This window comes from Pongo abelii, chromosome 6 (assembly GCF_028885655.2).
Source record: "Pongo abelii isolate AG06213 chromosome 6, NHGRI_mPonAbe1-v2.0_pri, whole genome shotgun sequence".
NCBI lineage: Eukaryota > Metazoa > Chordata > Mammalia > Primates > Hominidae > Pongo > Pongo abelii.
In genome coordinates this window covers 137,241,906-137,269,549 of record NC_071991.2, presented here as the reverse complement: position 1 = coordinate 137,269,549, position 27,644 = coordinate 137,241,906, and the positions used below count along the sequence as shown (strand labels likewise).

Sequence of the window (27,644 nt, the reverse complement as noted above, 5' to 3'; positions counted from 1 at the left end):
AACCCATGGCCATTCTCCCTGTTCCCCTGGTTCAAAGCTTAGACTTATGTTTGACTCACTTTGCCTTGAACTCTCTACACTAATTTGTCACAACAGTTCTTCATTTTGCTCCCAATTATCCATCTCTCTTCACTCTCATCACCGACCAGACCGAGCCATCGTGGCTTTACCCCTGGACTTCAGCAACAGTTGGGTTCTACAGCTCTAACCTATGTTCTTCTCTCTTGCAGAGTGTTGCCCATTTCAATGTGCCTCTCCTCAAAAATGTTAACACACAAATAGTTCTTCACTTGCCTTCCTACCCTGTAAGCATCTAGTGCCCCTTTCTCTCACCCAACTACATTGCCCAGTATACCTTAGCATTTGGCCTCTAGTCAGTCCAGGCTGCTGGTCAACCTGTGCAGTCATTCTCAAGTTGGTGCGCTCACATACATGGTGCTGCCCACCTGGTGTGTGTACCCTCGTCTCTATGTCCACAGGCCCTGAAGGACCTCCTTCTTCAGGAAGTTCCCTAGGATGATTCTAGCCCTGACAGATCGCCCTCTCCTCTGACGGAAGATTACAGCTACCATCTATACCACCCTATTTAGTGCTAGGGTGTATCTCATCTGGTGTTGCATGCCATCATTTGACAGTGCACTTGAGGGCACAAGTAACCTCTTCTACACTCTAGGGTCTGGTGTATTTAGACACGCAATATATGGGGTTTGGGGGAAATGGGTAAGTGAATGGATGACAGGACTCAATACATATTGATAGTGATGAGAGATGGATTCTTGCCATCACATAACAATTCATATAAGTAGAGGAGGGCTCATGGCATCACAGAACACCTTTACCGCTCAAGGTGTGGGGACCTGGACAAGACCAATGTTTCATGCAGAAAGCCTGTCCTGGGCTCAGCATATTTTATTTTATTTTATTTTATTTCATTTTATTTTATTTTTTGAGACAGATTTTTGCTCTTGTCGCCCAGGCTAAAGTGTAATGGCACAATCTCGGCTCAGTGCAACCTTCACCTCCTGGGTTCAAGTGATTCTCCTGCCTCAGCCTCCCAAGTAGCTGGGATTACAGGCATGTGCCACCATGCCCAGCTAATTTTTTTGTATTTAGTAGAGACGGGGTTTCACCATGTTGGTCAGGCTGGTCTTGAACTCCTGACCTCAGGTGATCCACACGCCTCGGCCTCCCAAAGTGCTGGGATTACAGGCATGAGCCACCGTGCCCGGCCCTCAGCATATTTTATGATGGAAGTCAATGGAACACAGCCCTTACCTGGCGGAAAAATGTCAAGTTCCCAATAAAAGGAAAAGGCTTGGGATGTCTGAGGCCTAACTTCTCCAGTCTTGAGAATGCTGACGTGGAGTACCTGGAGGGAAAAGCAGATTTCAAAAGCTGAGAAATGAAGTTGCATTCATGCTTTAGGCTCTATTAGGAACTGGAATTACTGAGCTCTCTGGAAGTAAAGGCAAAAGAATAGGTTTCCAGTCCCCACATCTAAGAACCAAAAAATTGGAGGCCTAGAGTTGAGTGAGTAGAATAGGAGTCCAGTCAACCTCCTGTTGAGTGACCGGCTGGAGATCAAGGAATCCTGAAACCTCTGAGCTGGAGATGGCTTAGAGATGATGTAGTCCATCTCTGACCTAGAATTCCTCTTAATAAATTGTTTTAAAAATGCCCCTCTCTCCAATTCCTTTCCTTTGCCTCTAAATCTATCATGAGCAATTGCTCAGAGGGCAAGGTAAAAAAACTAACAATGGCAAAACTCCCTGTGCAAATGTGTGTATTTTCACGGTCAAGACTAACCCCTCCCTGCCACACACATAATTTGTCCCTCACCATATTCCCTGGCCTTATAGAGAATATTAAAAATAGGAACGGAGGGAAGGCGCCATGAGGAGAAGACCTATCACCAAATGCTTACAACCTCTTTAAGTCTTTGTTTTCTCGGCCCGCAACCATATGGGAAGCATATTTTCTTAACCAAAAATCAGGAAGCGTGGTCCGACAGATTTCTGTGCCACTTCCCAGGAGAAAGCGGCAGTCTGAGAAGTGCAGTGTGGCTGTCAAAACATCGGAATTACTATGGTATTTCAACAGTTTATAGGAACAGAGGGATAACACAGTTAAAGTCAGAACTGGCTTAGAAAAACCTGCACATATGGCTCTGATCCCTAACCAGCAGCCAATTAGGTCAAAAGTTCAGTTAGTTCAGCAAAATTAATGAGTCAAACTGGTTGTTTAGCATCACGCAGAGATCAGCCAAATCACAATTTAAGGGCAAGGAAAAACATGGAGACTATCAGTACAATCTAGCTTTCTGTGTGTATTGAAACTCAAACGATTACTGCTATAAGAATCACTCTTTTTCGAAGGACAGAGTATTTGCTATACTCTTTGATCTTTCCCACCTGCAGTCAATAAGGAGCACTTAAAATAAAAATACTCAAATATTCAGGGAAAGGAAACACAGCTTAAGCGCTGGTTTGCATTATTCTGAGCAATGTGCTATTTATTTCTTTAGAGACAGGGTCTCTTTCTGTCACCCAGGCTAGAGTGCAGTGGAGGCTCGCTACAGCCTAAAACTCCTGGGCTCAAGTGATTCTCCTGTCTCAGCCTCCCAAGTCGCTGGGACTACAGGTATGTGCCACCACTCCCAACTAGTATTTCAGATTCTATGTAGAGACAGGGTCTCCCTATATTGCCCAGGTTGGTCTTAACTCCTGGCCTCAAGCGATCCTCCTGACTTGGCCTCTCAAAGTGCTGGGATTAAAGGCATAAGCCACCACACCTGGCCAATGAGTCAATTTTTAAAGTGGTCACAAGGGAGAACCAGGGCCGAACGGGAAGGCAGGATGTTCTCTATCCCAAGTTATCCTAAGATTTCCACCGTAGGGCTCCATTAATAGGTTTGAATGAATTCCCAGGACGTCACATTTAGGTCCATGTTCAAGTGTGATTACAAACCACACTCAAGAGCCACGCGCGAACGCCAAGGATTAGTCATACCAACACTCCTCTTCATTAGTGTGAGTACTGAAGGTTGACAGCACAGTTGGTAAAAGTTATTCTTTCAAGTGGACCACAATGTTTTAAATAATTCCCCTTACAACGGAGAGGAAAGACCAAAGGAAACTTAGCAGCCCACTTAACACTTTCTTTAACATCCTCAAATCGATGTCTATGTTCATTTCTTCATCAGCTTTTTTGAATTATTTTCTAAAAGTAATCTCTAATGGGTAAAAAAAAAGATGTAGACCTTGGACCACATAATTACATCTTAATTTTGTAATTAGATGTCTTGATTGTCTAAAGGACAAGAAGTCTGTGCCTAATTATACATGCTAATTATTATGCAAGTCCATGCCCTAATTATGTAACTCCACTTACGAAAATACTGCTAGTGTGTCTATGCACAAAATTCAGACATTTTCAAACATATGGCATCAGCAGAGTGTCCTAGACACCACCACAAACTTCCCTTTGTAGCCTCGACTCAAATCTGGAACTTGAGCATCTTCAGCTGGAAACTGGCCAAATATTGCCATCAGTAACTCAAGTTCCTGCACCCAAATCTGCAGGGACAGATCATTGCCACCAAATTTATGGGCAAAATAGCAACATGGGTTCCATTTGTCTCCCTACCACTTCCTTCTCTGCACTCTTGTTTCATATCCTCTGGTCTCAGGGTCCCCTTGCTGCCCTCTGACTGTCCCAACACGTTCTTAATCCAAAATCCATGAACCTCAGGTGTAATGGGTTGAATTGTATCACCACCAAAAAGATAAGTTGAAGTCCTAACCTCCAGAAGTCCTAATCTCAGAATATGACCTTATTTGGAAATAGGGTCACTGCAAATGTAATTAGTTAAGATGAAGTCATATAGGCTGGGCACGGCGGCTGATGCCTGTAATCCCAGCACTTTGGGAGGCCGAGGCAGGCAGATCACTTGAGGCCAGGAGCTCAAGACCAGCCTAGCCAACATGGTGAAACCCCATCTCTACTAAAAATGCAAAAAATTAGCCAGGTGTGGTGTTGCATGCCTGTAATCCTAGCAACTCGGGAGGCTAAGATAAGAGAATCTCTTGAACCTGGGAGGAGGAGGTTGCAGTGAGCCAAGATTGTACCACTGCACTCCAGCCTGGGCGACAGAGTGAGACTCTGTGTCAAAAAATAAATAAATAAAATAAAGTCATACTGAAGTACAGGGGCCCCTCAATCCAGTATGACTGGTGTCCTTATGAGAAGATGGCCATGCGAAGACAGAGATTCACAGGAAAGTGCCGAGTGACTATGAAAGCAGAGATTGGTGTCAGGCCACTGCAAGCCAAGTTATGTCAAAGAGAGTCAGCAAACCACTAGAAGCCAGGAAGAGGCAAGGAAGGATTCTCCCCTACAGATTTCATAGGGAACATAGCCCTGCAGACACCTCAATTTCAGGCTTCTGGCCCAGAACTGTGACACAATAAATTTCTGGTGATCTGGGTGTGGTGGCTCATGCCTATAAAACTAGCAATTTGGAAGGCCAAGGTAGGGCAATTGTTTGAGCCCAGGAGTTTGAGACCAGCCTGGGCAACACAGCAAGACCCTCATCTCTACAAAGCATAAAAAAATTAGCCGGGTGAGCCTGGTCGTGGTGGCTCATGCCTGTAATCCCAGCACTTCGGGAAGCCAAGGGAGGCAGATCACTTGAGGTCAGGAGTTTAAGATCAGCCTGGCCAAAATGGCGAAACCTCATCTCTACTAAAAAAAAAAATACAAAGGTTAACCAGGCATGGTTGTGCATGCTTGTAATCCCAGCTACTCGGGAGGCTAAGACACGAGAATCGCTTGAACCCAGGATGTGGAAGTTGCAGTGAGCCAAGATTGTACCACTGCACTCCAGCCGGGATGATGAAGCAACACCCTGTCTCAAAAAAAAAAAAAAAAAAAATTCGCCAGGTGTGGTGGCGCATACGTATGGTCCCATCTACTTGGAAGGCTGGGATGGGAGGATCACTTGAGCTCAGGAGTTTGAGGCTGCAATGAGCCATTTTTATACCAGTACACTCCAGCCTGTGTGACAGAGCAAAACCCCATCTCAAAAAAATGAAAATAATAATAAAAAATAAATAAATAAATAAATAAATAAATTCTGGAGTTTCCAGCCACTCAGTTTGTAGTACTTTGATATGGCAGCCCTAGGTAAGTGGTACACTAGGGATACCTATGAGTGAGTCTTACAGGGCCAATGAAAAGTTGTTTTAAAATATCTACCTATTACTTTAAAAATTGTCATTGTAAAAAAAAATCCTTTTATGTCAAATTGTGTTATTAAGTCCTGTGCCATTTTAAAAAGTGCAGGTGGCCAGGGATGCTACTGTGTAATGCAGGTAATATGAAATGATCAGATGATCACCATGTTCTGATGTTTCCAATGGGTTTCCTTTGATGTGAATTAATGCAAATGTATCCCACAATTATGGTTATGGACACCTGTTATTGTTTACATCAAGGATACTTAAGTTGGAAAATGACAACAGAAAGTATATATAGCTTCAGACAGCATCTTTCGGTTTTATTTTCACAACCAACGAGGTCATTAAATGCTACAGGACACAAATACTGCTGTGCCAGCAGTACAACTTACTGTCCATTCTCAAAATAAATCAGGCCGTTGGATCATTTTCAAAATCAGGTTCAATTTGTAAAGGCTGGAAAATGTCCTGTATTTTATCTTCCTCAAGGCTTTCTCTTTGTTTATTTATTTATTGTTTATTTTTGAGGCAGAGTCTCACTCTGTCACCCAGGCTGGAGTGCAGTGGCACAATCTCAGCTCACTGCAACCTCCTCTTCCTGGGCTCAAGCCATTCTCCTGCCTCAGCCTCCTGGGTAGCCAGGATTACAGGCGCCCACCACCATGCCAGGCTAATTTTTGTATTTTTAGTAGAGACGGGGTTTCACTATGTTGGCCAGGCTGGTCTTGAACTCCTGACCTCAGGCAATCCGCCTGCCTTGGCCTTCCATAGTGTGGTGATTACAGGTGTGAACCACCGCACCCAGCCTAAAACCTTCTCTTGATGGATTCAACACGGGTGCTTAGCCCATTGTTTAGCCAAAGAAGCCACTCCTGATAAATTGGGGGTATTTTGATGAATCACATATTAAGGAGATGGTCAAACTGACTGACGTTTGGAACAAAAGAAAACAGAAATTATCTACCTCCAGGAACTGGCTTCTCCTGTAGTGTGCAGGAGAAGGATACAGCCGGCCCCTCCGTTTGGTCATTACATTCTCACTGTCACTACCGAAGAATTCCTACTCGGTGCACTGCTTTCAAAAACTTCAGTTGATGTATTTCAAATGGTGAAAGGTTCCCTTGGCAAACAGCGCTTCTCCAGGGGTAAACACTTGTGATGCTCCAAGAACAGGTGAAGCCCAGTGGTGCCAGGTAACCCACTGTCCTGCACATTGGAGAAGAGAGGCCCTTTGCTATGGTTACTCTATGGTTTCAACATGCACGCCCTCATGGGCTTTGCCAGCAATTCCATTAAACATCATGGCCACATCGGAAGCTTTATTAGAAACAGATCCTTAAATAATTGCCTTTTCAAAATGTTTTATTAAGAAATGGAAGCAGAGTGTGAGGTTTGCTGGCTTTCCAAAACACATTTTGAAGTGCTTCACAGAAATTTGGGCACAAAAGCTAGAACTATCAGGGAGAAAGCCTACTCTCTTTCTATTGTCATTCTCTTGTTTTTTTCCTCTGTGTATTTTTTATATGTTTGCTATTATACTCTCTCTATATTTTTCCTATGTCTCTACTTTTTTTCTTTTTCTTTTTTTTAGCATTTTCACTCTGTGGCCCAGGCTGGAGTGCAGTGGTGTGATTTCAGCTCACTGTAGCCTCTACCTCTCAGGCTCAAGTGATCCTCCCACCTCAGCCTCCGAAGTAGCTGGGACTACAGGTGTGCGCAACCACAAGTGGCTAATTTTTGTTTGTTTTTTTTTTTTGTAGAAACAGGGTCTCACTATGTTGCCCAGGCTGGTCTCAAACTCCTGGGCTCAAGTGGTCTGCCTGCCTCAGCCTCCCAAAGTGCCATGATTACAGGCAAGAGCCACTGTGCCTGGCTTATTTCTCTACTTCTATTTATCCAGATTTCTACTTTCTTCATTTAACATAAGGAAAAACATCTCCATGTTATTAATCCTTTATAAATATCATTTTTATGGCTGCTTAATAGTGCTCTTATAGACATATTATAATTTACTAAACCATTCTTATTGTCAAATACTTAGGGTGTTTTCTATATTTTAGCTACTTGGTGTTATGCTGCTACAGTTAGCATTTCTGCGCAGAGGTTTTCCCACACTTTGTGCATGAAGATTTTCTTGACCTGAGATCCATGAGTCACTGGTTTTAAACACTGGTATGTAATATCTAATTGCTTTCCTTAAAGTTTGTCCCAGCTAGTCCTACTGTCGGTGTATCCTTTGCACCAAATGCTCTCATAAAACTTTTTTCTAATTTGGTAGCTACATCAATGTATTTTGATGTCTGCATCTATTTTCTTACTAGAGAGAGAAAACACATTTTCCTATCATTTCTTCTTCATTCTCAAAAATGTTTCCCAACTTTTGACATTATTAACTAACTTCCTTCCCTTCTTCCCTCCTTCCCTCGTTTCCTTCCTTCCCTCCCTCTTTCCTTCCTTCCTCCCTCCCTCCTTCTTTCCTTCCTCCTTCCCTCCCTTCCTCCTTCCCTCCTTCTTTCCTCCCTTCCTCCTCCCCTCTCTCCCTCCTTCCTCCCTTCCTCCTTCCCTCCCTCCCTCCTTCCTTCCTTCTTCCTTTCCTCCCTCCCTCCCTCCCTTCCTTCCTTCCCTCCTTCCTTCCTTCCTTCTTCCTTCCCTCCCTCCCTTCCTTCTTTTCTTCCTCCTCCTCCTCCTCTTCCTCCTCCTCTTCCTCTTCCTCCTCCTCCTCCTCCTTCTTCTCTCTCCCTCCCCCTCACTCCCACAGTATGGTTTATCTAGGTGGCAGGTAGAATTGTGCTCCACTAACTGATTTAAAAATTAGTTGGAAAATGAGCAGTCATTGATAGGTGACTGCAAGCTGACTCCACGCGCATATCTGGGTGTGAAGAGGAAGATACGCAGATAAATCTGAATAGTTTTCATTGACTTAGCTAATAACTAACCACAGCCTTGTTAGTTGACTGTAAATTCCATTCCCTTTATCCTTGTCCCATTTCTCACCCACACCCACAACAAGAGAAACTGTAAGGATTGAAACTGCTTAAATCATGCCTCAAGGCAGATGTTCCTGTGGGGTCGGTGGGGAAATGGTGCAATACAGACTTTACATGTGAGATCTTCTCAGTTTCCCTTTTAGCACCTCGTGTCCATCCTGGCATCCTCACCCTCATGTTCAGCCCCCTCTCCATTCCCTTAAGACCTCCATCTCAGTTTGCCCTCAGGGCTGGAAATCATCTGATGCACACTCACTCACATGTCAGTAGTAACTAGGCTATCTCCTAAAATACAACCTGCAAACAAGACTGTTCATTTACAAATTTATGATAATGAGTATTTTTTTTCCAAGCAATAAGAATCAGACATCTCCTTCTTAGAGTACCTCCTTTCCAGGTACTTGAGAAGCCAAATCAATCATCAGAGGGTGTGTTGAGCCAGATTCTACAATGAGAGGTGGCTCAACAGAATCGGTATCTCAGTGAGACCCTGGTAAAGTAATCTTGTCCCACAGCCGATTACATCCCTCCAACGGGTTAGCAAAGAGATGGTGTGCCTGCTGCACTGCTCCCTTTTTCCCACTGTTTCATAATGTCACTTCTATTGTGCTCCTTAGTAGTATAGGTGCTTGGATCTATTCTGATCCATTTATCTAGCTTATGCTTATGCTTCACTATTTTAACTGGTATAACTCTAAAACACACTTTTTGTTTTTTTCTCTTTTTTCTATATTACTTCTTTTTATTCTCTTTTTTGTCTTTTTTTCTTACTCAAATTCCTTTTACCATAAAATACATTTTTATAACTTACTTTTTCATATTAATTTTAGAATTAGTCTGATTTGATGAAAAAAATGCTATTTGGATTTTTTTGGAATTGCATTAAATGTATACATTAATTTAGAACATACCAACATTATTACAACATCAATTTGTCTCATCTATGAATGTGTTGTATCTCTCTGTTGATTTTATTTTCTCTGTCCTTCAGTAACATTTTATGACTTTGTGCAGAGAAGAGTATCTTTTTGCTATTTACGTACATTTGTTTTGGTGTTGCTCATGTATAGGAGCACCTTTTTTTTTTAATGCCAGTGTTGTAATCAATGATCCTTCTGAACTTTCTAATTAGTTTTATTGGTTTACATGTGGAATTTCTTTGATTTCCTATGCTGATAATTATGTTTTATGCAAATAATATCAGTCCATTCTCTTTCTTTTTAATCCTTTTGTCTGACTTCTCATTTTCTTTTCTTATTACATTGGCTAAAATCTCTAGTACAAAAAGGAAACAGAAAGAGTAAGCATCCTTTTCTTGTTCTTGACTCTGCAGGAATGCAGCTAATGTTTCAAAATTAAGTGTGAGGTTTTGCTTTAGAGTTTTCATAGATATCCTTTATTGGGTTGAAGATATTTCCTTCTATGCCTAGCTTGCTTGGAAAAGTTGTTCTTGATTAGTCATGCTATGGGTTTATCTATTTTATTTATCTTTTCAAAGCACCAACTTTTTCTTTGTTGATCATTTCTGATTTTTGTTGTTTTCCAGTTCATTGATTTATGCTCATATTTTGATTATGGACTTCCTTCTATTTTCTTTGGGTTGACACTTTGTTTCTTGTTGTTTTGTTTTAACTTCTTAAGTTAATAGTTTAGTTCACATGTTTTCAATGAATGCATTTAAAGCTATAAATCTTCCTCTAAGTAGTTCTTTATCTGCATTCTGTATATTTTTAATGTAGTGGTTTTATTGTCTGATAGTTGCATTCCAATAGGAAACTTCTGAATATCAATATGCTATAAGATGTACACATGCAAACCTCAGAAGAACAGATATGTTGGAGTTACAAGACCTTCCTATTGTTTTTTCAATTCTGTCCCACCCTATATACAAGATTTAGTGAATGACAGCCATTATAATTTGTTGCCTAAGGAACCGCTTATACTCTTTACTCCTCTGGAAAAAAAATAGAAGACTACTCAATAAATACATAAATATCTGGCTGGTGTTCAGTTCTTTCACCAATAATGTAGGTACCACAAAGACATAGTCATTGCAGTCATTAGCCTGACAATAACTTTGTCACTGCACAAGAAAAATATATTATACATGTATATTGACATACAAGAGTTATACAATCATTACTATTATTGTAATTTACAATAGTTTTTAGTTTCCTGTGTCTCAGGCACTATGCTTAGTACTTTTTATATACTGTCTTGTACAAGCCCTCCAACAATCACATAGGATACAAAGAAATACCATTCTTATATTACTGATTAGGAAATAAAAGCTTAGAGAGGTAAATAACGTACCCAAGGTGCTGCTAAGCAATTGAGTCAGAGTTAAAACCAGGTCAGCCACATTTCAGACAAGTGCCATTATTCACTAACCCTACTTACTGTCCCTTTCTGTCCTCTAGGCTAAGACTTTGTGGATAAACCACCACAAGAGAACATGTAGACAATATGCTGAGAACAAAGGCAGCCTGCTTAGAAACCAAAAGTGTATTAATAACATATACTAATGAACTGATGATTGTGATGAGAAAGAGAGAGAGAGAGGGAGCCTTACCTACCTAAAGCCAATCTTGTTAGTTTTGCTCCTTGTCCTTACTCATTATTCTCAATTATTGTTCCTTCCTGTTGCATTGCTTTCTCCATTTCTACTGGATCATTCCTATCAGCATCCATATTCTAGTGTCTTCTATCTTAAAGGAAAAAAGGCAAACTCCTTGGATTTGGCCATTGCCTTATTTTTCTTCATTCCTTCCCAGTAAGTTTCCTTGAAAGCATTGTCTAGACAGCTTTCTCCCCTTCTGTGCCCTTAGTCTCTCCTCCCCCCACTCCAACTAAGCTTCTGTACCCACAGTTTCCCCGGGGCTGCCCTTGTCAAGATCATTGATGATTTTGATCTTATCAATCCCATTATTTCTTTACTGATCCCTCAGTAGGATTTTGAGAGAGATAAACATTCCTCCTTCCTGAAGCACTCTCTTCCCTGTTTCCATGATACCACTCCTCCTACCTCAAAGATTGCTCCTCACTGTCTTTGCTGGCTCCTTTCCTTATGTTGAGTCCCATCACTTCAATACCATCTATATGTCAATAATTCCACATTTTTAACTCTAGTTCCATTTTCTTCACTGAGCTCCAGTCCTCCTTATCCAACTTCCAACTTGATGGATGCTTTGAATGTCTGTTTGGCATTTTACACTTAATCTAAATCTGATTTTAATTTTCCCTCTAAATCTGTTGTCTCCCAATCATGTCTACATCACCATTGCAAACACAATCCACCAACTCCTCAAGTCAGAAACACTTGAGACACAGTACATTGCATAATGGGTTAAGACATGACTGTCCCTCCCAGTTGGAGGATTATACATCCCCACCTCATTTACTTTAGGCAACGTGATGCCTGGAAGCAGAGATTAGAGTGAAGCAACCGTGAACCAAGGAAGCAAGAAACCAATATTCCCCTGGATCCCCGAGAAGGAACCAGCCTGCCTGACACCTTGACTTCAGGCCAGCAAGACTGATACATGGACAATTTGCTCCATAAAATAATAATTGCAATGGATCAAAACACATCAAATATATTTTGAATCCATGAGTTCACAATAATACAAAAATAGCATGTGTCACCATTGTCAGATGTTATGCACTTAATTCATGATACCATGTTTGGTACTTCAGCCACGTGATACCTGTGCAAAACTTGCATTGATTTTGAGACTTGTTAATTGAATCCTTTGCCATTAGAATTATTTTAAACAGGCCAGGCACAGTGGCTCGCTCCTGTAATCCTAGCACTTCGGGAGGCCAAGGCAAAGGAGGTCAAGGATCACTTGAGGTCAGGAGTTCAGACCAGCCTGGGCAACAAAGTGAGATCCTAAAAAAAAAAAAAAATTCTAAAAAGAAAAAAAAATTAGCCAGGTGTGGTGATGCATGCCTGTAGTACTAGTTACTTGGGAGTCTGAGGCAGGAGGACTGCTTGAGCCCGGGAGTTCAAGGTCACAGTGAGCTATGATCGTACCACTGCACTCCAGCCTAGGCAACAGAGCGAGACCCTGTCTATATGTATAGTAAGTGTCTTACATAATAGATCAAATGCAGAATCCTGTCAGAAGTGAAGAATTTTTTTTTTTCGAGACAGAGTTTCACTCTTGTTGCCCAGGCTGGAGTACAATGGCATGATCTCGGCTCACTGCAACCTTTGCCTCCCGGGCTCAAGCAATTCTCCTGCCTCAGCCTCCCAAGTAGCTGGGATTACAGGCATGTGCCACCACGCCCAGCTATTTTTTGTGTTTTCAGTAGAGACGGGGTTTCACCATATTGACCAGGCTGGTCTCGAACTCCTGACCTCAGGTGATCCGCTCACCTCAGCCTCCCAAAGTGCTGGGATTACAGGCATGAGCCACCGCGCCCGGCTGTGAAGGAATATTTTTAGGTAAACTTATATTTCCCAACTGTATTAGTTTTCTATTTCTGTTATAACAAGTAGCCACAAGCTGAGGGATTTAAAACAACACAAATTTATTCTTTGACAGCTCTGGAGGCCAGAAGTCCAAAATCAACCTCACTGGTCTACAGGCAGGGTGTCCGCAGGGCTGGTTCCTTCTGGAGACGGCAGGGGGTGTCCCCTCCTTGTCTCCCTGGGGTCATGGTCGTAACCGTCCAGTTCTGCTTCCAGTCCTCACACTGCCTTCTCTCACTCTGACAACTCCTGTGTCCTTTTTATAAGGACCTTGTGATTACATTTAGGGCCCACCCAAACAATCCAGAATACTTAACCCCTTTCATGATCTTCAACTTAATCACATCTTCAAAATCACTTCTGCCATCTAAGGTTGCATTCACAAGTTCCAGAGGCTAGGACGTGGACATTTTAGGGGGCCAATATTCAGCTACCACACCAACTTATATTGTATATAGATCCTGATTTTATTTTGAAGTGTGCCTGAAAAGAAGAAGTGTCTGGGGTGGGGACTGTGAGTTACCCTGAGCTTCCTGTTTCTACAGAACTGAACAGTACATGGTACAGTTGCAGGGGGTGGGGTGGGGGAAGGCCAGCCTAGAGCTCATCCAGTACCCAGCCTCTGCCTTGGGCAGCACTGAACCAGGCTTTGGTAGCCCCACCACTGAAACAGCCAAGAATATATATTTTTTAGTTTTGTTGTTGTTTTTGAGACGGAGTCTTCCTCTGTTGTCCAGGCTGGAGTGCAGTGGCACAATCTCAGTTCACTGCAACCTCCACCTCCCAGGTTCAAGCCATACTCGTGCCTCAGCCTCCCGGGTAGCTAGGACTACAGGCATGTACCACTGTGCTCAGCTAATTTTTGTATTTTTAGTAGAGGCAGAGTTTTACCATGTTGGCCAGGCTGGTCTCAAACTCCTAACCTCAAGTGGTCCACCCACCTTGGCCTCCCAAAGTGCTGGGATTACAGGTGTGAGCCACCATGGCTAGCCAAAGATATGTTTTATAAAGAAAATATTACAATTCTTTTAAAAAGGTATCTAGTTGATGGTTATTGTAATTCAGAGAGTTAACTAACTTCTCCATTTTTATCCTAACTTTTCAGGGCAAGAAAGCCAATTGAGTCAGTAAGTCTCAACGAGTATTAAGGCCTTAATCTTCTAAATTCAGTTATTTGTATAGCACCTTTATAATTTTGGCCATATCTGCAAGTTGCCTGTACATTTACTTACTTCCCAATTTCTTTTAGATAAATTGAAATGAATTCATTTTAAAAGGAAATTTTATGTCATGATCATAAGTGAAAATCAGTATCACTTACATAAATTAAAAACTAATGATAGGCCGGGTGCGGCGGCTCACGCCTGTAATCCCAGCACTTTAGGAGGCTGAGGCGGGCGGATCATGAGGTTAGGAGATCGAGACCATCCTGGCTAACACAGTGAAACCCCGTCTCTACTAAAAATACAAAAAATTAGCCAGGTGTGGTGGTGGGCGCCTGTAGTCCCAGCTACTTGGGAGGCTGAGGCAGAAGAATGGTGTGAACCCAGGAGGCAGAGCTTGCAGTGAGCCGAGATCATGCCACTGCACTCCAGCCAGCCTGGGCGACAGAGTGAGACTCCATCTCAAAAACAAACAAACAAACAAACAAACAAACAAACAAAACTAATGATAAAAAATGAATGCTTTGGGCCGGGCACAGTGGCTCACGCCTGTAATCCACTGGCGTGAGGTCGGGAGTTCGAGACCAGCCTGACCAACATGGAGAAACCCCATCTCTACTAAAAATGCAAATTAACCGGGCATGGTTAATTTTGGTGCATGCTTGTAATCCCAGCTACTCAGGAGGCTGAGGCAGGTGAGTCACTTGAACCTGGGAGGAGGAGGTTGTGGTGAGCCAAGATCATGCCATTGCACTCCAGCCTGGGCAACGAGAGCAAAACTCCTTCTCAAAATAAAAAATAAAAATTAAAAATTAAAAAATAAATAAATGCTTTATAATGAAAGATTTTTAAAGTCCATGTACCTTCTAAAGTGATCTCACTCGCCATTCAGTCTATGGAACACTGCCAAGAAGACATGACTCTCAAGGATGGTCATAATCAAAATGTGGTCTGCTAGGTTGCTTGGGCTCAGCTGATAGTTTAAAACCATGGCCAGAGAGCAGATACCAAGCATGGTGCTGGGGGAGTGCTGAGTTCCGGATACCAGGATGCTGCAGGGACCATGCCTATATGCCCTTGCCCTGTGGCACTTACAGCCTAGTGGACCAGACAGACATTCAATGGCTACTGACAAACAGTTAATTAAGCATTTACATTATGATCGTTGTGGCTAAGAGGCATCCCCTGTCACCTGTCAGTTCCAGTTTAAATACATGCTTTCTATTTTGATCACTCTTCTGTCTGACTACTGGATATTTGTTGAGCCTTAAAAAACGGTAAATGGTCTCCACTTACTATATCCCCCAAAGTTAATCTGGGAAAAAACAAAAACAAAGCAGGACCCTCCAAGAAGGACCCATCCCCAGAAAAATCATTAAACTGAGAACAGAGGTGTCAAAGCTGGCACAATAAATGAGAGCCGTGTTGTGGCACCATAGCAGGTGAAGGCACTGGAAAGGCTGCTGCCTTGGAACAGATGGGTCACCTGGAGGCCATGGGGAAGAGTGAGCATGGGGTTGATGTGTAGGAAGAAGCACTGCAAAGAAACTGCCTTAAAATGGAGTGTGTTCTACTTTCTCAAGAGTGCTTTAAAATGCCCCTCCCACCCCCAAGAAAATTCAGCCCAAGGCCAGGAGTGGTAGCTTACACCCGTAATCCCAGTGTTTTGGGAGGCCAAGGCAGGAGGATTGTTTGAGGCCAAGAGTTTGAGACCAGCCTGGGCAACATAGCAAGACCCCACCTCTACAAAAATTTTTTTAAAAAATTGCCAGGTGTGGTGGTGTGTGCCTGTAGACCCACCTACTTGGCAGGCTGAGGCAGGAGGATCACTTGAGCCCAGGAGTTAGAGGCTGCAGTAAGCTATGATCAAGCCACTGCACTCCAGCTTGGGTGACAGAGAGAGACCCTGTCTCTTAAAAAAAAAAAAAAAAAAAGTTGAGAAGAAAAGAAAATCCAGCCAGTCAATCCCAGGATTCTGACCCTGGGAAAGTGTCTTGCCCTTCTGTCCCAGTGAGAATTAAAGGAGAAGAATGATGAAGGTACAGCAAACAGTAGTGCCACCATGCGAACACACACACAACCTGTGTTTCTATTGTAAAAACAGAACAAAGCAATTGACGTACATCATAAAACTCTTGAAGTGACTGATATTTATGAAACACTTCAGGGGTGGCTTTTGTTTGTTTAAGTATTGGTTATTTGACTGAATTTAACCAGACAAAGTTCCTCCACCTTTCACCAGAAAAACCAATGACATATATCCATGCAGCATAAAACCTTCCCCCAAAAACTCTTTCCTAGGATCGAGAGAGAAAAAAAAAAGAGTAATGGCTTAGTTAAATGTACAAAGATAAATCTATTTAAATAGAAGATTATATGATTATATATTTTAAAATGTAAAAAGCAGCCTCTTGTATCTGGTCCTTGAATTCTTTATGTGTCAGGGGACAGTAAGCACAGATGTAGCATCCCATGGAAGCCCAAGGACAGCTTCCAGGGGCTGGAGAATTTGCCTCTTGAGTAGGATGTTTGATTCTAGAATTTGTAAACTAAAAATAAAATCCTAAGCCCCCAACTGACTGAATGGACCATCTCTTGGCCAAGGGGTCCCCAGAGTAAACTTGGAAACTGAGTTCTTGGCCATGATGGGATGGGGGGGTCTACCCCTCCCTCACTAGCCATGATTATGCTTTCTCCCCTAAGGGCTAAACAGAAAGCGGCCTTTCCAAAGCCTCCATTAATGTTGACACCATACAGCCCTGAAAGCGTCTGATCTTAAAAGCCTCCACCGCTGACATCAACCTGCCACCTGATGCTGCCCCTTTCTTTTGCCTGATAAGAGACCACCGACTATGGAGTGATTCTGGCCATTGTATGGAGCATGCTCAGTGAGGGTTTTCCTGTCTTCTGCTTCACCTTTTGAAGTCAGAGGCTCGGAAACTCCACCCTCAGATTATGCTAAGGCCGCCATTTTTTCTACATGGGCCCCATGAAGGTGCATGACTCTCAATTGCGCATGCACATGTTTCTCCTTTCATAAATATTCATGACTCCTCCCATAGCTTATTGAATATGTATATTTGGCCTCCCTGCTCTGCATAAATTCCCCTTCCCTTTTCCACTCCATCAAAGTATCTTCCTAGCCTGTCAGAATGGCCACCCGAAGGCTGCAACCCTTTATAAGAAATAAAGCTCTCCTTTCCAATTTTATGAACCTCATCCCTCTTCCGTTGACACACTCATCCCTCAGTTCTGAGTTCTGTGTCCTGGCCCATGAGAACGCCAAGTCAGTGGAATCACAGGCAGCTTCTTGGTTCTAGAGATGCAGGTCACCCAGGCTGCATTTTGCCTGGTGGAAAAATAACTCGATCACCCCAGAACAGCAGGAGCATTGCCACAAAACATTTTAAAGGACTCTCGCTCCTCCTAGAACAATTAAGGGTTGAAGCCACAACCCGGTAGTCCATTTCTGTCTCTCTGCCAATTAGTAGACTGGGCCTCCCCGATAATTGTGATCTCAAGATAATGGCTTGTTTAAGTAATTGATGACGTTGTCCTCATTGGGGGATCTTAGCACATCAAAAGATGTTGAGAAAGCCAAAATTCACCTAGAGTCTGAATTAATCACTTTGTCAAGCACAACAAAGGCTCTCTGCTTTGCTAATAATCCCAGATGAGGTAGCAACCCTCAGTTAAATAAGGAAACTGTGGTGCCTTTAATTAATGTTTCAAAGCGCTCAGACTTGCTTTTTTTACTCGCTTTATTTTTATGAAAATGGAGGGTAGTGAAGGCAAAGCAGATATTTTCTAAACTTCTCAAGTTCAGGAAGAATGAGGCCTGGCTTCATTGGAGTTCACAGAAAAGGATCTGGGGGCTCTGGTTGACCACGAGGGCGGTGTGTCGTTGCCTGGGTCAGAGGAAGTTAGTCTCAGTGTGTGGCTCCAAATGCTACCCTATGGTCTTAGTACTTCCCCTTGCTCCAGATATGGCTTCTGGGATGACAAAACCTCCCATTTCCTCCTAGCACTGCTGAATCAGCCTTTCTAGGCTGCAGCTCAGAAGCCAGCTGCCTTCTAGCCTGCTCTCTGGCAGACATTCTGATCCCAAATTGTCTTTCATGAGGCCCATTTCACCTGGCAGCCCAAGTCTCCCCAGCTTCCTGACATCCCCCACTCTGCTTGACCTTCACCTCATCCCTCTTGCTACTTCCCAATGCCCCAGGGCAGCCCACGCCTGACATCCAGTCACACTTCAGGCTTCAACTCAAGACCCTGGGGCCAAGTCAGAGCCCCAGGTCCTGTGTGTTTAGAATGGGAGTTTGAACACATTGCTGTGTTAGTCTGATCCCAGCTACACAGCCATCTTTAAAAGGACTTTGATACCTGTCTTTGTTTGTTTCTGTTGCTTATAACACAATACCTGAACCTAGATAATTTATAAAGAAAAAGAATTTATTTCTTACAGTTATGGAAGCTGAGAAGTCCAAGGTTGAGGAGTTGCATCTGGTGAGGGCCTTCTTGCTGGTGGGGACTCTGCACAGAGTCCATTTATGATAGCTTTGCCCTCATGACCCAGTCACCTATTACAGGCCTCACCTCTCAACACTGCCACATCGGGGATTAAATTTCAACATGATTTTTGGAGGAGACAAACTTTCAAACAATAGTAACACCCCTAAGGCCACTTGAAAGCCAACGAGCAGGATGCGGAGGTGTGAAAGCCACTTAATGCAATTCAAAGACACTTACAGAGTAGATATCATACAAAAATGAATAAGATACATCCTAGCCTCCAGAGAGCTTATCCTACAGAAAACAGGAGAACTAAGGGTTTACCTTGGACTTGGGGAAGCTGAAATCACTGTCTTCACATGCTTGTTATCTTGTCTAATAAACCCCCTTGGCTTCTAAATTGATGACCATCTTTGAAACTTCATGCTATCTTTGACTCTTTCCTTTGATCCTCATCTGCAATCAATCACCAAGTCCTGTCAATTCTGCCTTCAAAACATGTCTTGAGTGAGTTCTTCATTCTTACTCCTAACTGGCACTGCCCTATATCAGGTCGTCGTCTCTGCCTTGGGCATAGAGTTTTCAGTAGGGTCCTGAACTGGCCTCCCAGCCTCTAGTTTCTCCTATCATCCTCCAATCAGTCCTCCACACCAAGGCCAGAAGAATCTTGCTCATATGCAAATCTCACCATGTTGCAGCCCTGCTCAGAAATCTTCCTTGGCTCCCTGTCACTTTCAGTTCAAGCACTAACCTCCTTTATTTGGCACCTAGGGTCTTTGGTGACCTGGCCGCAGCCTGACTGCTAGCCTCACTGTAAGTCATCTCTGTCCCTAAATCAGGCTTGGGCAATCTTGCATGACTCACACATTCCTAATTACACCATGTCGTTTCACCGTTCTGGGCTTTTTCCCAGGCTTTTCTCTAGGGCCAAGTTAAAGGAGAGGCAAGAACAAACCTAGGGTACAAAATTTAAGGAGGCCCTCACTCTCAGGGCTGTACGAGTGCCACCCCTACTCTTGTACAACCCTGAGAGTGAGGGCCTTCTTAAATTTTGTGCCTAGGTGCTTGCTTCCTTCTCTCACCCTTGTCCCAGCCCACTCTCCTCTCTGCTGATGCATCCACTCTTTCTCCATTTGCAAAGGCCAGATTGCTCTTCGGCTTTCTGCTCAAGGGCTGCCTCCTCCAGGAGCCCACCCAGGCTATCCCGGGCACATGGAGATGTTTTCCTTGGCCACTCAAAGAGTTCCACTGATTCCCTACTGGGGATGATTGCCAATGAAGAGCAGGAGAACACAGTGTATTGTTTGTAGGAATCTAATCCTGTCTACGTTCATTATTTACTGTACCTGATTCTGTTTCCATCATGTGGGCTTAGTCATCTGCAGTTAATCCTTTGTTTTTATGAAGTCCTTAAAGAACCCTTGAGACTTGTGGTGAAAGAGGGACATCTGCCTCCGGTGAACCCCAACAGATAGTTAAATTAGAGCCCAGAGGGGTCAGCTGGGGCTGCCCCTGCCTCTGGATCCTGCGTAATAGAAGGAAACAGTTACAGGATGCTTCCTGTGAGCCAGGAGCCCGGCTAAGTGCTTCCCACATATGAGTTCATTTACTCCTCCCCACATTCTGTGTGGAACATGCTGTTATTATTATCTCCGTTTTGCAGATGGGAACACTGAGGCTCAGAGAGATTAAGTAAGTGGCCCAAGGTCACACTGCTAGTGAGTAGCACAGCTAAGATTCGAACCCAGGCTCTCTGGCTCTGGAGTCTGTGCTCTCCATTACCAGGCCCTACTGTCTCTCACTTTGCATTTGCAGAGCAGCCAGTTGCCCAGAATCCAACCTATCTGTAAGACGGGAGATGTGAAAAGCCGCTCTTTGTTCAAGTCTGTGGGTTAAGGGCTCTGAGTCCCCTGTGAAAAGGCAGATGCCATTTTACAGGACTCTATCCCCAGGGTTCAAATCAGTTGATCAGATTAACCACTAAGTCAACAGGGCTTCAAGACTCGAAATAAGGGCAGATAAATCTGTCGTTATCTCCTCTTCACAGGCCAGGTCTTCACTTCAGTAAAGTTTGAGCCCAGAGGGGTCAGCTGGGGCTTCAGTAAAGTGAAGACCTGGCTTGTGCAGAGCAGATAGGTTGCTTCTTTGGCCAACTGTGTGTGTGTGTGTGTGTGTGTGTGTATTGGAGTAGCCAAGGTTGTTACACAGGGGCATTGAGCACTGGTAGTGGGTGCTCAGAATAATTCTAGGTTCTTTTGTACCCAGCCGAATAGGCATTTTAAAAATGTTTGCCAATTGGATAAGAAGTTATGCCTTCATAAACCCAGCCAATACTTCCACCTTTCTATTGCACTATGACCCGTCCAAAAGGCCTGGGAAATACCAATTTAGTCTTTGAGCTTGGCAGACAGTTTAAAGAGCTTGGGTAACTCAAAGTAACAAAAGAATATTGTAAGTGTTTCAAAAAAATATTTATAATCCCCTTGCATCATGTTTGTTCCTGTAATCCCCCAGATCTTTGTCTTGACCTAATTCTTAGCAAGTTTAGCCACTGACATTTGATCATCTCTTAGCTACAATCATCAGTTGTGGGTCTAGCTGGAAATTGCACAGGACAAAGTCAAAAGGCAAGAGTTCCAGTCCAAGAGCCCTGACTCTCAGTGCCCGTTGTTCATCAGTGTGTTTGGTTCTGGCTGTCACCTCTCTGGGTTCTGGAACAGAGCCACAGGTGGAGACCCACAGAACCTGCCTGACCTTCCGAACAGCCCACTTTTCTGGGTTTGGCCTCTTGCCTGCTCCCTGCAACTTATAATCCCTTCCATTATTAGAGTCCTCAGTCCTGGCCCTGGCTGGTCCCCGCCATTCCTATCTCAGCACCTATATTAGTTATCTACTGCTGTGTCAAAAATTGCCCCCAGACCTAAGTGACTGAAGACAACAAACATTCATTATCTCACAGATTCTGAGGGTCAGGAGTCTGCGAGCAGATCAGCTAGGTGCTTTGGGTTCAGGGTCAAGCTGGAGAATGGTGTCCATGCTTGCTTATGGAGCTGTAGCTGGCTTTGCCATATGAGCCTCTCCCTATAGGGCTGCTCAACATGGCTGCTGACTTACCCAAAGTAAGCAATCCAAGGGAGAGAGCGAGCCCAAGATGGAAACCCCAGTCTCCAATAATCAAATCTTGGAAGTGATAACACCATCACCTCTGCTGTATTCCACTGGTCATGCTAACTGACCCTGGTACAATGGGGGAGGGAGCTATGCAAGGGTGTGAATTCCAGGGCAGGGATCCGGAGGGCCCTCTTGGAGGCTGTCTACCACATCACCTGTGCCCTATTGTGAACAAATGTGGTGAAATTACATCCTTTTCCAAAGTTTCACCTTGGGCGTATCAAGCTGGTTACTAAGCCTCATAAAATCTGTAAGCTATTTCCTCCTTTGATTAGATATTGAAACAATGTAGTTGTTCCATTCTTTATTCCATAAAAATATATTTAGTGCCTACTCTGTGTCAGGCACTAGCCCAGATGTCATTGTGCATCACTGAGAGAGTAGATAGGATCTGCCATGCTTTTGCTGGAAAAGAAAAATCAGGGAAACTTCACCCTGGGGTGGATAAAAATGGATTTAAAGATTTCAGAAAACTGTATGTTTAATAATAGCTAACATTTATTATTAAGCACTTGCTATGTATGGATCAGGCATTGTACTGACCCACAAAATAAAATTATAAACACACTTTATAAACATCATGTCCTGTAATCTCTACCAACATCCCTGTTGTGTGCGTTATACAGATGGGGAAACTGAGACTTAGAGCCCAGTCACAGGAACTGGCCCAGCCACAATCCAGGCCTCCTGAACTGTCTGAATGAAGGGCCTGAGCCTCCAGCCAGGCCTCTGGCTTGTCTGTCAAGTGAAGATTATTGCAGCTAAAAGATGATCAAAGGCCAGTGGCTAAACTTGCTAAGAGTTAGGTCAAGAAAAAGATTTGGGGGTTACAGTAACAAACATGATGCAATGGGATGCTTTGGCTCAGTAAGGCCAACGGGGACAAGGAGACCAGACTAGTTTCCCAGGGCTTCTCTAACCAATTGCCACAAACCGGGTGGCTTAAAACAACAGAAATTATCCTCTCATCATTCTGGAGTTCAGAATTCTGAAATCAAGGCATCAGCAGGGCCATGCTCCCTCTGAAGACACGAAGGGAGGGTCCTTCCTTGCCTCTGTCCATCTCCTGGTAGTTGCTGGCAATCCAAGGTCTTTGGCTTGTAGATGCATCCCTCTAATCTCTGCCTTGGTCATCACACAGTGTTCTCACCTGTGTGACTATATCTAAATATCGTCCTCCCTCTGTCCATCTCAGCATCCAAATTTCACTTTTCTTATAAGGACGCCAGTCACTGGATTAGGGACCACGGTCATCCAGTAGGACCTCATCTTAACTTGATTACCTCTGCAAAGACCCTATTTCCAAATCAGGTCACATTCAGAGGTTCTAATGGACATGAATTTGGGGGCGGGGGACACTACTCAGCCCAGTGCAAAGACCATCAGAACTGGCAGAAGTCCCTGGAAAAAGCCCAAATAATACCCCATGTGTGGGTGTGGGTGGGGAAGGATCTTCCACACCACCCTAGGGTCACAGAGGATGTGAGATGGAGAGAAACTGACCTTGATGAAAGAAGACACTAATTCAAAAACTTCTTTTTTCATGTTGTGCTTTGTTTTTCTATTTTGTTTTTGCTACTTATTGTTATTACACTAACTAGTCTATATTTTAGTTGTTTCAGTCAGCACATCTTTTTTATTGGAAAAAAGGAAATGGGATTTTGTGGCTGATTCTGGATTGCAAGAGACCTCCCTGTTCAGATTCCAGATCAACTTACTGGAGGTGAGTGGACAAATGTGCAGGACGAGAAGCAGCATGGAGGCAAGACAAGTGTCTCTTTTTATCTTTGAGAACTCAAGTTAAATTCACCATGTGTAATAGCCCTTGTGATACAGGGATACACCCTTTCTTCTGACAGCCACTAGCCAGCACCAAAGGGTGGTTTCCGGAAGGGCAAGAGATAAACATATTTTTTCCTTAATAAACCAGAGGACCTCCAGCACCCATAAGAATATTTAAAACAATTCTGGAGCGATTTATGTTTTCAGCCATGTTCCTTTCTTGGCATAACAACATCCGTAAATTTACTGCCCAGTATAGAACAATGAATTTGTCCTAAGCAGTACAGCTCACAATCTACAACAGTGTCCCCTGGTTGCTGTATTTCAGGACATGGTGAGCAAGCTGCGCTTTCTGCATTCAGGTTTCCCCTGGTCTTCTGGACTTCAGACATGCCTTCCCTAAGTCCCGCTTTTCCAGGCTGGAGTTGAAATCTTAGGGCCCCGCCCCATCCCATCCCACAGATCAATTCTTTGCCCTTCCTAGAGTGTGCTCCTGCTCTGTCATCAGTCAGACCCTTCCCTCTATTGCTTATTTGGCTAGAAATTCCTAGGTACGTCCACAGGTTCAGCCCAGGACCAACCTGGCCCCTACACTGAGCTCTGGACCCTGCTTCAACATTCTTGAAGCTAGGTTATCACTTCATAAGCAAGATCACCATGACCCACCATGTCAGTGTCTCAGCGGGCAAATTCTGCATCACTATCTGTTGTTTCTGTTTTTTGGTGGTTTTTTTTTTTTTTTTTTTTTTTTTGGGAACAGGGTCTTTGCTGTTGGAAGTGCAGTGGTGCGATCTTGGCTCACTACAACGTCCACATCCTGGGCTCAATTGATCCTTTCACCCCAGCCTCTTGAGTAGCTGGGACCACAGACGCATGTCACCACATCCGGCTAATTGTTGTATTTTCTGTAGAGACAGAGACTTCCTATGTTGCCCAGGCTGGTCTCGAGAATTCCTGTGCTCAAGTGATCCTCCTACCTCAGCCTCCCAAAGTGAGCCTCCCGAAAGAATTATAGGTGTGAGCCACCATGCCTGGCCTGTTGTTTTTTTCCCCAGAGAGTCACTGTTTTCACTTACAATAAAAGTTAATATGTCCACTCACTTTAAGTTTTTGTTCATTTATTTAGTTTTTGTTATGGTTTTATTTTGTCTTGTCACTTGTGGCCCCTAGATTCTGCTTTGCCAAAGATCAGAATCCAGCTGTGTAATCTTGGAGCATGGGGTAGAGTGAATCACTGCTCCTGATGCTTCATGCCCCATCTGTATCAAAATTCTACATCAATGCCCCTTGCTCCATGACTGTGCAGTGCCTCCCGCTACAGTGGACAGAGTCTTCTTCCCTGCCCCATTAATGTTAAACTTGGGCATGTGGATTGCTTAGCCAATAGAATGTGGGCAGAAATTATCTTAGCAGTTTCCAGGCTGAGGCCTCAAGAGATGTTACTGTTTCATTTTACATTTCTTGCATCCCTGTGACCTGTCAGGAGTAGCACTTCCCTAATATTTTCTTCAGCCTGGGTCCCATTACAAACATGTGGAGCAGATCTAAACCCCACTGTCAGACTAGAACAGAGCTACCCCAGCGAACATACAGACCATGAGAAAAATAAACATTGTCATTTGCCAATGAGCTTGGGGTGGTTTGCTACACAGCATTATTGCAACAATAGCTGACTAATACACATCAAATCACGTAACTTCTCTGGACCTCCATATTCACATCTGTAAAATGGGGCCATTGCATTATAATCAATGATGCACAACTTTTTTTCTACCCCTACATAACTGACAGCTTTGACATATACCCAAAATTAACAGAATCAAATGTTGCAAAGCGGCCAGGCATGGTAGCTCTTGCCTGTAATCCCAGTGCTTTGGGAGGCTGAGGTGGGAGGATCATTTGAGATCAGGAGTTTAAGACCAGCCTGGGCAACATAGCAAAATCCTGTCTTTACAAAAAAAAAAATAAGTAAGTAAAACATAAAATTAGCCAGGGATAGTTGCATGCACCTGTAGTCCCAGCTACTTGGAAAGCTGAAGTAGGAGGGTCACTTGAGGCCAAGAGCTTGAGACCAGCCTGGGAAATATAGTAAGACCTCCCTCTACAAAAAATTTAAAAATTAACTGGGCATGGTGGCACATGTCCGTAGTTCTAGCTACTTGAGAGGCTGAGGTGAAAGGATAACTTGAGGTCAGAAGTTTGAGGCTGCAGTGAGCTATGATTGCACCACTGCACTTCAGCATGGGTGACAGAGCAAGATCCTATTTCAAAACAAACAAACAAACAAACAGCAAATATTGCAAAGTGACAAAGAAAGAGAAGGATTAGAAACTGTTAATTCAGTTTAGGTACTAGAGACTTACTGGTGGCCTTGAAGAAAGCCGTTTCAATAGAGAATAGAACACAGACCCTATTGCAGGGGTTGGGGGTAAATAGGAGGTGAGAATGTGAGCAAATACAAAGTCCTCTTTCAAGCCACTAGGCTGGGAAGAGAAGGATAAGTGGAATGGTGCCTGGGGTAGAGTCAAAGAAGAGGCAGTTAGTGAGTTGGTTGGTTGGTTGGTTGGTTGGTAGGTTAGTTGGCTGGCTCAGTTGTTTGTTTTATGATAGGAGAGAATTGAACCAGCAAAGAAACATTTGCAGTGACACCATCATTGAAAATGATGTGGGTAAGGGCTTGGATGAGAGTGAGCAGGAAACAAAAGGTCTGGTCAACGGGAGAGAGTAGAGTATGGCTTAGTGGGGCTTCTTTACTGATGTGCTATGCCTCGTTGATACTTCAAGTTCTCAAGTCCAAGGGCAAGGCAAATGTCAATCAATGAAGCAAAGACCAAATGAAAATTAGAATGGTACTCTTACTGTTAAAATCAGAACATAAATGTAAATTTTGTCATGGGAAAATTTGAAAAATTTCTGGAAAGCAAATTGAGCTTAAAGCTTGATTTATTGTGCACTTTTCAAGAAATAGATTTTCTTTAATTTTTAAGCACCTACAACTGAGAGGTAAACAGATGCCATCAATAGACTAATAGCAATATATATTGGTGTAAGGTTTATTGCTCACAAGCCCTCATACTCCTTTTCAAGGAGACAGGGAGAGATTGACTATCTCCGCTTGACCGTATGGAAAAGTGGTCAAGCTCAGAGAGGTGGCTGACATCTCTGACCTTCTTCAAAGAAAAGCCCACAGTCTTCTTTTCATCTGCCCTCCTTCCCCATCATTTCTAAACCTGCCGCACTGTGGCTCTGTCCCCACCACACCATCGGTGACCATCCCCAACACCCCTGAAGACACCTCAGCTACTAAGTCTAATACGCATTTTTAAAACTTCATTTCACTTGTTCAAGGTCAAAAGCTACCTAGTGGTATAAGTCCAGGATTATTCAAAATGAGGCCACTTGTTTGAAGTACGCCTTGCCTCACTTTTCACTGCAATGCATTCCTGGGGATCAGGTGAGAATTCAGAATGATGTTTACAAAATAACTAGATAAACAAAATAAAAACAGAGATCTAGCTGCCCAGCGTCTATGCAGTTTTTGTTGAATATAAGCGTGCAGTTATCAGATAACACTAAGGGCTAATGTTTATTGACACTGAGCTGTGCCATGCACTGCTGTAAGTCCACCTTATGTTCTTACTCATGTAATCCTCCCAACGTGCTAAGAGGTAGGTACTATTGGTATCCCTATTTTACACATGGGGAAACTGAGACACGGAGACCTGACATCTATTGCTTAAGGTCACAAGGCTAGCCAGAGTCTGAATCCAGGAGATCTGATTTCAAAGCCTAAGCCCTGGGCCGTTATAGAAAGTGTGGAAAGGCAGAAAGAGTGAAGTGTTTTTAGTGTTTTCAAGGGATCGTTGATAAACTAGCAAGCTGCTGAAGTGCTCGGGAGTAGTTTATTTTCCTAAATGGGTTGAGCTGTCACCTTTGCACAATGATTTTGGTTAGCAATCCCTTCCTTCATAAATAGCACAGGGATGAACTTCAACCCACAGCCCAGCCTAGCCTGACTTCTAAAGAAAAAAATATTTTATTAAGATCCAGAGTTCCCAGCCTGGGCAACATGGCGAAACCCCGTCTCTACAAAAAAATACAAAAATTAGCCCGGTGTGGTGGTGCTCGCTTGTAGTCCCAGCTACTCAGGGGGCTGGGGTGGGAGAATCCGCCAAGCCTGGGGAGATTGAGGCTGCAGTGAGCTGTGATTGTGCCACTGCACTCCAGTCTGGGCAACAGAGTAAGACCCTGTCTAAAAAAAAAAAAAAAAATTAGAGTTCAATTCAATGATATTTTGTTATATGATAAGTCGCGG

General features: G+C 43.5%; 1 protein-coding gene across 3 annotated transcripts in view; it reads right to left on the bottom strand.

The window, feature by feature from the left end:
- The window catches only part of TBXAS1 (thromboxane A synthase 1), a 191,140-nt gene that overhangs the window by 147,369 nt on the left and 16,127 nt on the right, over positions 1–27,644 (bottom strand). For 2 of the 3 annotated variants that reach the window (XM_009243284.4, NM_001132913.2), the window contains 1 exon segment: positions 1,276–1,369. In XM_009243284.4, coding sequence (XP_009241559.2) covers positions 1,276–1,369 — 94 coding nt within the window. 3 annotated transcript variants of the gene reach the window in all.